This window comes from Cynocephalus volans, chromosome 9, assembly GCF_027409185.1.
Source record: "Cynocephalus volans isolate mCynVol1 chromosome 9, mCynVol1.pri, whole genome shotgun sequence".
Lineage (NCBI taxonomy): Eukaryota > Metazoa > Chordata > Mammalia > Dermoptera > Cynocephalidae > Cynocephalus > Cynocephalus volans.
Window position 1 is genome coordinate 66,507,961 of NC_084468.1, and position 14,653 is coordinate 66,522,613.

Below are 14,653 nucleotides of genomic sequence, written 5' to 3' on the forward strand. Positions count from 1 at the left end.
TTTCTGACCAGATGCTACAAATTCAGGGGTTCCTGTGACCTGCCTCAGGTTCAATAATTTGCTGGAACAACTCATAGAACTCAGGAAAGCATCATACTTAATGATAACAGATATTTCATAGAATGTCCTTCAGTTTGAGTCTATCTGATGTTTTTCTCATTACTGGACTGGGGTTATTAGTTTTTGGTAATCATATTCTAACAAACCTTAAACAGTTACTAAGGTCATATAACACAGTTATCACACATCTGTTAGAATAAATAGATAAGTTCTAGGTTTCCTTCTTGGCCAACTCTGGCATAACAGGAGAACAGCAAAGATTTCAATTTGGAAAAATAATTACTCTGAAATAGCCAAAGCAAAATCTATTATATCATAGAACCTGGCTTTACTTAGAAACTGTATATCCTCAATATCCTCAATATTTCCAGGGTCCTCAGTTCCAGATGCCAACTCTTGCTCAAGGTAATTAATATCAAAAGAAAGGGTAGGAACAAAGATATTTAGTCACAGATAAAGAAAAATGAAACACTGCTATCTCAACATCTTGTATTTCTCCAATTAAACCACCTAATTAACAACATACAATAAGGAAATAAATATAACAATACTCAACTTGTTCATTATTACTGTTACATCCCAGATTTTTAAATGCTTCAGATTCCACTCACCCGAGATTTCTAATTCTGCCCAGTGAGATTTTTTCCCATTGGCTACCTCCTCTGCTGACATGATGGTATAAATTCTGCGAGGATCTGGAGGATCATATTTTTCCTTTGGCATCCCTATTAGTCTGTTAAAAAAAAAAAAGGGGGGGGGTCAGCAAGTATTATAGTCTTATATAAAAAAAAAGAAAATAGTATGGTAAGTTTTCTTTTTCTCTCCCCTTGCCAGGCTAATAAGTCATTTTATACTACAAATTCTCACTTGAAGGAAAACACATCAACCGCAGTATGCTAGCCTCTGGAAGAACTCATTAACAGATGCCTAAAGAAAAACACAAACAAGCAACGGTACTGGACTTTACAGTGAACACTGTGGTTGCTTCCTAATCCCTTTGCCTTCATTTAGCTACACTGCTTTCCTAGATAGACTGACTTTACAACCAGTTTCCTGAATGGACTTTGACTAGTCCGTGAGAATCAGGTAACTCTATTCTCCTTGCCTCAGTGATATTCAGATATCCCATGCCTAAAACAATCAGCACATGACAATCCCCTGGCCACAGAGATTAGTTCAGAAGTATCTAATAATCACAAAGCTTTAAGATTCATTCTACATTTATGGGAGATGCAGGCTTCTCTCTTCTACTGGTCATAAATAAAGAAGAATATAAGATATAGCCCAGATTGTGGTTGACAGCCATCCAACAACTATAAGGGAAGCCAGCCGTAGAAGGCAGAGTCTAGAAAACAGAGAAACAAAGTTATAGTCCTCACTGAATGACATCTGTAGCACTCCCAAGTACTGGCCTTTTCAGATACCCAAGCCAATATATTTCCCTTATTGTTTAAACTAGTATGGGTTGTGTTTTCTGTTACTTGTCATTAAAAGCATCCCAATTAGGGTGACTATTTCATATTTTGGTTTGCCTGAGCCAGACTTGGTTTATATCTGTTGTTCTGAGGTAATTATTAAAGATTATTAATACTTTCACTCTCTAAAATGTCTAATTTGGATGAGTTATATGGCTACCCTAATCGAAACTAGTATTATGCAGTTTTCTTCATGTAACTGCCAAAAGAAATCACTCAATAATAATCATTAATGACCAACTAGACATAAAACTCCTCAAATGTGCTATGTATGAAAATAATAATGTGCTAGGTAGAAAATAAAATCCAGTTCAAAGCTAACAAGAAGAGCAAATGACAGAAAAGTCTGAGCCTAATTAGACTCCTACACGCTATCAGTAAATTGCCATATAATATTTACAGTTGCTTCTTTGCTCATATTTTAACATACACACACACCTGCCCCAAAACCAAGTGTCTAAATCTGAAACTGTTTCTAAGTAGAGTTTAAAATTTCTATACCAAATGGAAAAGTTACTTTCAAGTGGTCTGAAATTTGTTATACATAAAGAATAAAGAAAAATTAGAGGTATTCTGCCATATATCAAAAAATCAAAGGTAATTTGTAAGAGTACTATCAAAATTTTCCATACCAAAATTTTCCCTATTTCTGAAGGGAAAAGAATCATTCCTTTCCAGTTACTTAAAGAGGCAAAGAGAATGTTTTTCCAGATTTGTTCATCTGTTAACAGTAATTAGTTTCCAAGTTTCCAGGTTAACCTATTCAACTCTAATCATACAATTTGGGTGATACTATTTTATTTTCCATAAATGTCACAGAACTTCACACAACACAAAGAATATGATCATTTCCACAGGAAAAAAGCTTGATTTCTACTTGATTTCGGGCTGTGTGAAATACTTCTGAAAATAAAGTTTTTAGATAAGATTTTTATAATTTCTAATGTATAACATAAGGCACATGTGTCTCTATGGGTAATTTTGCACACTAACATAAAGTTCTACAAAAAATACAAGACTAATAAGCAAAGTCAATTCAAACAGATCCAGATCCAAAGACATTCTACATAATCCATCACCTACAGTGAGGATGTGTAAAAGACTTCTAAACTTGCACAAATATAGGTTTCATTAATTTTAGATCATTCTTATAAAACATAGGGCATAGGATTAGAAGTTAATGTGACTGTTTCAATCATAGATACCACCACATATTATGTTTGTTAAGGGGGCTATGAGTTATTTCTGTGTGGAAATAACTTTTTATATTTCTTTCTTATATTTCTATACAGTTCTCGCCACTTAATATGTAATTGTGGAATAATCACATGCTTTATAATCTTCAAATCTACCATCTTCCTCTCACCATCCATCTCACAGTGAATTTAACAGCCAATGCACTTCTAAAAATCTGAAAAAATGGTAATTAATCCACGTGTTCAATTTTCTGAAATATTTTTAAAATCTTGATAGGAAAATAATAATTACCATCTTTTCTGGCATTCCAATTCTACTCTCTGAAATAGCCACTATATAGAACTATATTTCTATTAATACTTTCTTTTAATTTTTCATGTTTTCATCTCACAGAATCTTACAAAACAGCTCCATAAGATGTTTACTAATATCTATAATATATAAAAACCAAAGTCATATTAATATTACCATATTAGGAGTCAGAGGTCTCTTGAACTTGATTAGGATGCCAACAAAGATACAAGTCACTTAATTCTTCAAAATGAAATCTAGATTTAGGTAGTCTGACTGAAGCTAATACAGTTTTCATTTGTGTTAACTAAGTAATTTGGCAGAGTCTATCGTTTGGGTGATCACTACAGTCCCAAACATCAGGTTTTTAACTGTGCTATTAAAAACTTAGAACTCAAATACAGGAAATCAGCATTATTGAATTCTTCTGTTCAGCTCTATTTTTCCAGGTCTTCAGCATCAACCTTCCACCTTGTAAGCATACCACAAAAACCTATTTCAAAATAACTTAAAATTATAAAATAATCATTCAAATGTAATTTAAATCTCCAAATGTGACACTGATAACGTGGTTTCTAATAACCTCATATACAGGTCAGTGCAAGCTTTAAGTACAGAGGGATGAACACTTTTCACTCAAGAAAAAAAATGCTTTATTTTGGAAAATGTAGCAGCTAATTCTTTTCTCTATCTTCTTTTCAAACTGATGAAGAAGCAGGTTTTGAATTCATTTTCACCAGCGTTTCTAATTTCTACAACGTCCTTCATTCCCAATGGATCCTTCCATTCCATCAACTTAATTTATATTGGGGATCCTGATCACATAAGTAAACTACTAGCCTATTAACAACACCTTTTAAACTTCCCAGTCTTCAATCCCATTTCAACCCTACAAAAAATACTTCACATAGCTCCCTGAATACTAACTTCACGAGCTGCTTTCAACCTGCCATTCACTCTCTGTTCCTTAGCACATCACCTATGTAGCCCTGGTAACTGACAGCCCTGGGACAAGGAACCTGGTCATCTCCTACTTCTTAGCCCCTATATGAACTATCCTGAAAATAAAAAAGTTTTAATCTCCATCACCAAACACTACCACATAGTGAAGATTTTCATAAATTTGCTAGACAGTCTTCTGCTCCACTTAACAAAATCTTCAGGTAAATTAATAAAATACTGACTTCATAAAAAATGTATTTCGATTTTTAAATTATAAGCAATGTTATATGTAACACTAAAGCTACTTGGCATAGAAAAATTTAGAGTTTCTAAAACTGCAAATATTTCTGGTAGATGAGGAAGAAAAATAAGACTGCAAATAAAAGATACCTACATAACATGCTATTTCAATGAATGGTGTGTTACAAAATACTTATGAAATACACCCAAATATACTATTGCTAAAGAATTCAAAATCTCAGGTTTTATACCTGGGACTAAGAAAAGAAAGCAGCATAACTCCCCCAGAAAAAATACTCTGAGCCAAATCAGAGAAAACAGTTAAAAGCTAGAAACAAACTTCTGTAAATACTGGTCATTTACCCTAGCTTATAAAAACAGCAGCCTCTATAGTATATGTAAAGATATAAGTCCTACGGTGTTAAACCACAGCTTCCTTCTCACCACCTTATCTAAGTTTAAGGTCATTTCATCTCAGTCTACAGTTCAGCACAATTAATGTTATTTCATTTAGGCTTCAGATTAAGAATGCTACACCCGCCAAAGAGTGCTTCATAATTAATCAGAGTCTTTCAATTCAATGAATCCAACCCTAAAACAAATCATTAGACATGTACTTATTTCCATAGAAATATTAAGTGATCATCTCAACAGTAGTTTGCAAAAGCAATCTTAAGCAAAGATGCAGATACTGGCAGAGTTCCTAAAATTAGAAGAACACAAAATTAAGCCTACATTAGCTATTTCTGCTTACATTTTAGAGTAAATGTCAGTGACTTACTACATTTTACACATACTCAGATAAATCTGTCTTATATTGGCATTTATTCTTAAAAGGTTATGGAAGGAAAAACACATTGTTATTTACTGAATACTTACCCTTGACAAACATTTGTCTTTCCATCTGGTCTTAGCTACTATGAGCTTCCTTCCTGAGAAAATGTGTCTACATTTACCTTGTTTAACAAGGCAAAATAACCTTTGCACTTCACCATTTCTGAAGTTTCTATTTCCTCATCAATATCTATTTTTAACTATATATAACTATTAATCATTACAACTGTCATACAAAATTTGTACCTCACCAGCTGATACTAAAAAAACAACACCTAGCAAAATCACACTGCATATAGTAGGATCATAATGACAAAATTAAGGATTTATGGCAATCACAAGAGCTTAGAAGACATCCTGAGATAAAGAATAATATTATTGGCAATCCCACTCCAATTCCACACCCAGGGCTTCTGGAAGGCCTTTGTCTTTAATTGTATATTCAACAAAAATCCACAGATGATAAATAATGCAAACATTCAAAAAGAACTTCATTCCAAGTTTTCATGACATCTCCAGCTCTGTGACCATTCAAAACAAAATAAACAAAACAATACCTACGTTTTATAATGGTAAAGTCACTCGTAGTTATGAAAAAAATAACCTTCAGACTTTTGGAGTCTCAGGTTGCTCCTGACCAGTTTAACATTTATTGAAGAAATACTTACTGCATGCCTACTACTGTCATTTATCGTACCAAGCACTAGGGCTTCAACAGTGAACAAAAAGACATTGTCCTTATCCTTATGGAGCATACACAATTTTTATGGCACTACTTGAAAAAGTTATAGAATATTTTACTTTTAAAAAATTCTATAAGAAATTTGCTTAGGGCTGGCCTATTAGCTCAGTCGGTTAGAGCACCACTTTGTAACACCAAAGTCAAGGGTTTGGTTCCCCTTGCCGGCCAGCTGCAAAAAAAAAAAAAAAGAAATTTGACATTTCCTCTTGTTACTTTTTCTCCCCTCATAAGGTAGTTTCATTGCTCCCTATTGCCACTTTCTGAAATGAGTACACCTAAAGGGAAGATAAAACATCCTTATCACAAATGACAAGGGTGATGAATAACAGATAACCTCTAGAATGGTCAAGGAAAAGAGAGGAGAATAGAGTACCCAGGACAAGAATACAAGTTTTGAATGGCCTAATATTGGAAAATGGGACTGAAGATAACCAGGTTAAACACATACCAATACATTTAACTTAAGGTAACAGATACTGGTTACCTATCCCAGGACTATTTTTTTCTGTGGTCTTTACTGGCAAACTAAGTAAGTAGATAACAGCACTCATAAGAACTCTGGTCTTGGAGAGTTGGAATCAATATGTCTTATTTCTATACTCAGTGTATTCTTAGAAATCTACTTCATATCCCAAGTCAAACTATTTATCTACCCAAACAAAATGCATAGGCATATGTGGCAATAAGCCCCTAGATGAAGATGAGAGTATATTATTGGTTGTTATACATCTTTCCAAAGGTAATCCAAAAATAAATTTACGGCAATCCAGAGATAGGAAACTTCTGGCTCTGGAAAAGGGTGAGGGCATAACCCACTTGTTAAAGCACTACCAGGAGGAAAAAAAGGAGAAAGAATAACTCCTTTTCCACATATTAAGAAATTTTCTGCCTAATATTTGGGATATCAGAAAACAACAGCAGCAGCAATGCAAAACATAAATAAATACTAAAAGGAAAAATGGAGACCAGACCTGGGGTTATAAATTCACCAATAACTTGGTGGAATGAAACTTGTCTTATAGTAGCATTATTTGAAACCAAATTTCATTTTATTTCATTAACAATCAATTTGGACAACCAAAGCTTATAATCTTTCTATCATTCCAAATTAGGTCTTAGTCTCCACCCAACAATCACTATGCTTTAATGCCTCTTGTATTTAATGCCTCCTATTCATCTAAAGATATTAAATACAATCTAATTATCCTACAGAAAATGGAAGGTAATTAGAATAGATTACAATTTTTGCCTTCTCTTCCCAGTTCTTTATGGAATTGGGAAAAGCTGGGTTGAGAGGCTGATTAAAAAAAAATAACAATAGATTAAAATCTTCAAAACCAATTTTTCCACGAGGACTATAATTTCTTATCCCAACTCCTCATCTTTCTGCATTTTTGGTTTAGTCTGTGTTTTCTGTTTCCTCTGATATATATATTCTCATCTCTTTCAGTGGGTATCAAGTTCCTATCCATCCTTCTTGGCTTAGGTCACCTTTCACCTCTTCCTCAGTCCAATGTAGAAATCAACAAACTGATTTTAAAATTTATATGGAAAGACAAAGCCCAAAGACTTTTGTTAAAGAGATATAAACTTCGGTGTGCACACTATCTGATTTCAAGACTTACTAAAAGCTACAGAAATCCAGACAGTTTGGTAGTGATGAAAGAATAGACACATGTCATTCAATGAAACAGAACTGAGAAACTAGAAATAGATACAGTCACCCCTCTTCATGTATGGGAGATCAGTTCCAAAATCTCCCTGGTATATCAAAATCCACAATGCTCACATCCCTGATAAATAAAATGGCGAAGTATTTGCAAACAACCGATGCACATCCTCTCATATACTTTAAATCATCTCTAGATTACTTATAATTACCTTATACAATATAAGTGCTATGTAAATAGCTATTAAACTGCATTATTAGGGGAAAATAAGAAAAACAAGTCTGTAATGTTCACAACACACCCAATATTTTTTCTAATTTTTTTGTTAATTGATTTGACAACCAATAATTGTACATATTTATAGAGTACACAGTTATATTTTAATACATGTATTCAATGTGTGATGATCATATCAATGTAATTAGCATATCCATCACCACAAAAATGTATCATTTCTTTATGATGACAGCATTTGAGCTCCTCTCCATGCCATTTGAAAAACATCAATTATCGCTAATTACAGACACCTATCACTACTATAGATCTTCGGTTCTTATTTATTATGGAGGTTCCTCAAAAAACTAAATATAGAACTACCACACTATCCAGCAATCCCACTAATGGGTATTTAACCAAAGGAAAAAGCAAATTAATGTACCAAAGAGATATCTGAACCTCCATGTTTACTGCAGCACTATTCACTGTAGCCAAGATATGGAATAGACCTAGGTACTGTATCCATTGACAGATGAATATATAAAGAAAATGTGGTGTGTGTATATACACACACGCACGCACACACACACACAAAGAATGTAATCCTGTCATTTCCAGCAACATGGGTAAGCCTGGAAGACATTATTTTAAGTGAAATAAGTCAGGCACGAAAAGATAAACATCTCATGTACTCACTCATACATGGGAGCTAAAAAAAAGTTGAGCTTTTTCTAATATTTTCAATCCACAGTAGGGTGAATCCAGGAACGTGAAACCTGTGGATATGGAAAGCTGAGTGTAGAGTTAATAGATTTTCAATAGAGTAGATTTTTCAATAAATGGTACAGCTACAATGGGATATCCATATGCAAAAACAAACATCGATCCATACCATGCTCCACAAAGTAAAATTACAAGACTCAAACTCAAACGTAAAACCAAAAACTATAAATCTTCTACAAGAAAACATGAGAGAAAATTCCATAACCTTGGATTGGCAAAAATCTCTACAATGAGAACTACAAATCACTGATGAAAGAAATTAAAGTGGACACAAAAAGATGGAAAGACATTCTATGCTCTTGGATTGGAAGAATTACTGCTGTGAAAATGTCCATACTACCCAAAGTGATCTACAGGTTCAACATAATCCCCATCAAAGGAAGACATACAAATAGCCAACAGGTACATAAAAAAATGCTCAACATTACTAATCATCAGGGAAATGCAAATCAAAACCACACTGCGATATCATCTCACACCAGTTAGACTGGCTATTATCAAAAAGTGAATGACGAATGCTGCCAAGGATATGAAGGGGAATCCTTATACACTGTTGGTGGAACTGTAAATTAGTGCAGCCACTATAGAAGTTTCTCAAACAACTACAGATAGAACTACCATGCATCTGTGTGTACACATACAAACATACACACATACACATGAGGGTATTAAAAGGCAAAGTGCCACAGTGCTGAAGTAGAAGAGATGATACTGAGCTGAGTCTTCAAGAAGGAATAGAAATCAGTATTTCCCTCAGGAAAAGGGGTTGTAGGCGGGGTCTGGACAGAGAACCAAAGCAAAAAGAAAAGTGTAAGCAAAGACACTTAGATAAGAAAAAGTATGAGGAAGAGGCAGGTGCAATATCTATAAACAATTCAGTGTTGCTGAAAAATATCACTGGAGCAATGGAGGGATGGTGTTGTAGAGGTGAGCAAAGGAAAGATATGGAAAGCTTCAAAAATCTGTTTATGCTTTCCTTACTCTTTGCTACAGATCATTTTTCTATTATGAAGAACTGCTATCCATAATAGTCTAACAATAAACATGATGCTACCAATCCTAGTTGCCTCTTTCCTTCATTCCCTTTTACTTTCTTCTGTTCAACAGTATTTCTTCTAGTCACACTTCCAATGGGCCTCTATCCTCTGATTCATCTGTCACATTCTTAAATAAATTACAAATGCCTTAAAAGTCCTGTTCTTATATTAAATATAAAAATGTTCTTGTCACTTCCCATCATAAAAGCAAACTTATAGCACTTGACTGTCATCATAACCCTAGTTTTTCAGCATGCACAATTATAATCACTAGTGTAGTGAAGAGATTTGGTTAGCAAAAGACCTTCTGCTAAAATGTGTATTCAAACTCAAACTCAGAGAATTCACTTATAGCAGAGTACAATATCTCTAAAATTGGGATTCTTTATGGCAGCAAATGGTAATGACAATAACCATCACCACCACAACTACCACCTACTAGCTACTACATATAAGTTATTTATCTAACTTTATTTCACCTAATTCATTTCTCACAACAATCTTGTAAGTAGGTATTACTATTTCAACTCTAGAATTCTAAAAGTTAGTTTAAAGAGGTTTAGAAACTTGCTAACAAGCAGCAGGACTGGAGTTTAAATCCAATTCCAATTCCACTACATTGATCTGCATCAGATTTATGCCTTCAATAAATCGTTTGCCTTTAAAAAAAAAAAAACCTGCATAATGATCTCTTGTACTATTATCATAAATCTAAAAATCTACCTTCTTTGACCAAACACCCTAATTTTGTTGTTACAATAGCTTAGTTCCAATATCATTGGTAAATCAATATTCCATGACAGGCAACAATTTAGACAAAAATAAGTTAAAATATCTACATCACATTGCAAGGTTTAATTAATACAGTCAAGATTTTATGTTTTTATGTACTAAGACAAAATATAAGTGGACAGTACTACAAAACCTTGGGGTGGAAAATGTCTCTTCAGGCAGGACCCCAAAGGCAGACACAAAAAGAAAAGATTTATGGATATGATTGCCTAAAAATTCAAATCTCCTATACATTAAATAAAACATAAATTGGAAAGCAAGTAAAAGGGGGAAAATATTTATGACATACATGATAATGTTAACAGTTTTAAATATACTAAGAGACCTCATTACTTTTTTAAATGACAAAGAGAATATTACAATAGGCAATTCATGAAAGAACAAATGCAAATATTTAATAAACATATACAAATTTCACCTCACTCTAAAAACAAAAAAAAAACCAAATACAATGTAAGAAACTATGACACTTTTGGGAATTTATCCTAATCCTAAGGATAAGAATTTTATCCTCAATAATAAGTTGGCTAAATAGAATACAATATAGCCATATAATAGTACAAAAAGCCTCCTCTCTTCTTTTCTATGATTAACTTAATTTATTTAAATCTCCCACCAACTCCCCTTCCAGATGCCACCAATATTTCACTACAACAATGTCTAAATTTTAATTACAAAGCTGAGATTAATATACTTGAACAAGACGGATTTCAGGCCAAAAAAGAATGAGGTCAACACAGAATAATTCAACCCAAAGTTGTCTCCCAAACTGTTAAATTATTTAGCTAATCATACAGCTCTTAATCAAACCTAAAGAGAAAGTAAATCCTTTGTTTCCTGTGGGGGAAAAAAACCTGAATATCCCACAAACTGACTATGCCCTCTCCACATGCAACTATTTGGTCAACTCAATTTTCTAATTACCAGAATGTTCAGACATAATGCAGGGAACTTTTCACTAAAGGAAAAAAGACATTTTTTGTTTATGTAATTCTAGTGTAAGAACTGACTACACATCACCATAATATCTACCTATGAAAAAGGGATATAAGAATATACCACACAGATGATTAAGTATTTTTGGATGAAATAAAGTAGTTCAAAACAAATTTAATTGGGTCAAAGTAGTATCATCTGATTATATATAGATGAAAATCATCATTCTCATGTGCTAAATGCAATCTACAAATTATTAAATATAAGGTACTCTGCACTCTGCCTGTTTATCCTTCCCATCCCCCTAGCCAGGCAACCACTAATTTTTTTACTGCCTCCTAAAGTTTCGCTTTTCCACAGTGTTGCTTAGTAGGAACCATACAGTGTGTAGCCTTTTCACACTGGCTTCTTCACTTAGTAATATGCATTTTAAGTTTCCTCCATGTCTTTTCATGGCTTGATAGCTCATTTCTTTTTAGTGCTCTATAATATTCCACTGTCTGGATGTGCCACAGTTTATCTACTGGCCTACTGAAGGTCATTTTGATTGCTTCCAAGTTTTGGCAATTATCAGTAAACCTGCTATAAACATCCATGTACAGGTTTTTGTGTGGACATACATTTTCAGTTCATTTGTGTAAATACCAAAGAGTATGACTGTGGATCATATGGTCAGACTATGTTTAGTTTTGTAAGAAACTGCCAAAATGTCTTCCAAAGTGGCTATACCATTTTGCATTCCCACCAGCAATGAATGAGAGTTCCCATTGTTCCACATCCTCACCAGTATTTGGTATTGTCAGTATTTTGAGTTTGGCCATTCTAACAGGTATGCAGTGGTATCTGATTGTTGTTTTACAAAGAGCTTTTTTAATTAGAAAATAAAATGACATTTGACTATATTTGAAGATATGTGTAAAACTTTCACATTTAAAAAAAATAATCTGTCATAATTCTTATAATAACTTAGCATGTTATCAATATTGAGAAAGCTATATATTCCCTAAAGACATCTGCAAAATATAAAGATAAATAACCATGTATAAAAAATAGATTAATGAGAAATAAAATATTTCCAAATAAGGAAGGTAGTTTAAGAATACAGGTTCACAAAATTAATGAATATGTAAAAAGATCACATCCATTTAAACATCTATATTCTCTTCGATCAAAAGCTGAACATTTAAGATTTTTGTAAGGTGTTTTGTTATTATAAGCCCAAGACCATGAAAGTATACTATGGTGTATTATTTCTGTAGGATTTATTCATCTGTTATACCCATAATATTTTATGAAAGTTTTTTCATATTCTAATAGAGAAAAAATAATGAATGTTAGGTATTTTTCTACCACAAATTACTCATATACACATAGCATAATATTTATAAAATCATGTAGTATTATTAAAAACTTTCCAATACAATAAAACTTTAGTCTAAAGAAAACACTAGACATTTTAAATGTATACATCTAAGATTACATTCTTCCCAGAGAATAAGAAGTAAAAGTTCATGGAAAAATAGTTCAAAAAGTTCACGGAAAAATAGAATTAAAAGATAATAAGAATCTTTCCATGAACTTTTTGAAGACCTCTCATATATATGCTCATATATATGTTCATACATATATCTGAAACATAAAGATTATATTCAAAGTATGTTTAAAAGCTTACCAACAAGAACACTTAACGCTGTATTTATTCATCAGCTGTTCAATAATTTTAAATTCAAGTAAAATGCCCAGGATTACTTTTTTTTCCTTTTTGAAGAGCCTGTAGGTCATTTATGAATGCCAAAGGATAACAGATCATCTCCAAACAATAATTTCCTTTCCTGGGATTGGACATATTTGTTTTCCCAACCACCTCTGAGCATAACATAAGAAGTGATAATCATTAGTAAGCTATATCTCTTCTTTCTGAAACCGAAATGCAATAACATACCAAAAAAAGTTCAGGCCTGGGTGTTGTTATCCATTGAAAATTGTCCTAGGTGCCTAAATTCATCGCATCTATTCAGGCAAGAAAGGATTCTTTTGTAAGTCTTCAGCTTGAGCAGTCATCAAAAAACAAAGTGAAAGAGAAAGAAAGAGAGATGACTTTATTGGCAAATCATAATCGCAGTAACAGCAACCAAATCAAGTAGTTAAAATAAACTGAAAATATGAGAAAGATCTATGGAGAAAACTAACAGCAGTCTAAAAAATAAATATTGATTAATAACTGTGATGGCTCTTTCCAAGAAATACTAAAATAAAAAATCACAGTGTCATATCACAGCACACCCTGAAGTCCTCTCTAAAAAAGTGGTTCTCAAAACCAGATGTGATTTTGTCCTTCAGGAGACATTCAGCAATGTCTGGAGACATTTCTGGTCATGGTTAACATGGATGGGGGAGGGGGTGCTACTGGCATCCAATAGGTGCACGTCACAGATGCTGCTAAACACCTACAATGCTCAGGACAGCCCCCCACCAAAAGAAATATCTGACCCCAATTGCCAATAGTGCTAAAGTTGAGAATCCCTGTGCAAGTACAACCTAAGCATGAATCCAGAGAATAGTATATATTAAACAAGCCTTTAGAAAATCAAGTACTACTGCAAAGAAATCATTATGCCAGAGAGAAAGGGAAAAGTCAAAGGTTACGAGTTCTATTTATTCATAAATTCCTGACCAAAGAAGACATTTTGGACAATTAAAACTGTCTCTAGTTGCTAAGAGAAACAGAATAGCTATTCCACCAAAGGCTGAGCATTCCAACAATTTCCAAGTGGAGAAAAATAACAGGATGTTACTATCACTGAATGAGCACTAACCATGTGACAAACATTACCCATAGTTTTACACATATTAATTCACTTAGTAATCCCAACTATAAGTTGGAGGTATTTTAATTATCTCCATTTCAGAGAGGCATAGGGATGTTCTGAAACTTGCCTATGGTTACGTAGTTAGTAGGTGGCAGAATGGGATTTAACCCAGGCAGTCTACAGTCCAAGTCTTATCCACTACACCATACTGCCTCACAGTCTGGACCTGGAGAAGTCTGAGGACAGAGCAGAAAAGAAAAAAACTTTACAGGAATTCTGGGACTTTCCTTGAGTACTAAGCAGCAACCATGATTGCTGGGTGTTGGGCAAAGGAGCTGAGAAAGACACAGCCAACCTAACAAAGCATATGAACTGCTCAGTATCAGAAGACAGACAAGCTTTCTAGGGGCAAAGACTGTGTGGGCATATTTGTCATCTATTTGACTTATATAAGATATGTGTACTATAAAACTTAAAATAATAAAAAAGTATACAATACTCATTACTATAAACTCTATATAGCCAACTGACTCTCACAGAATGTTTTAGCTAATCTGTTGCTAAACTCATTTCTGTAGACAACCTATGGTTGCAACTGACAAATGAGTGTAATTGCAACACGAATGAT

The 14,653-nt window shown here is 33.5% G+C and overlaps 1 protein-coding gene across 4 annotated transcripts in view; it reads right to left on the reverse strand.

Moving 5' to 3' along the window:
• CNOT6L (CCR4-NOT transcription complex subunit 6 like) overlaps positions 1-14,653 on the reverse strand; it is an 89,941-nt gene that overhangs the window by 54,817 nt on the left and 20,471 nt on the right. For all 4 annotated transcript variants that reach the window (XM_063108289.1, XM_063108287.1, XM_063108288.1 and 1 more), the window contains exon 2: positions 672-793. In XM_063108289.1, the coding sequence (XP_062964359.1) occupies positions 672-783 (112 nt within the window). In that variant the 5' untranslated portion in view covers positions 784-793. The remainder of the gene's footprint in view (positions 1-671; positions 794-14,653) is intronic.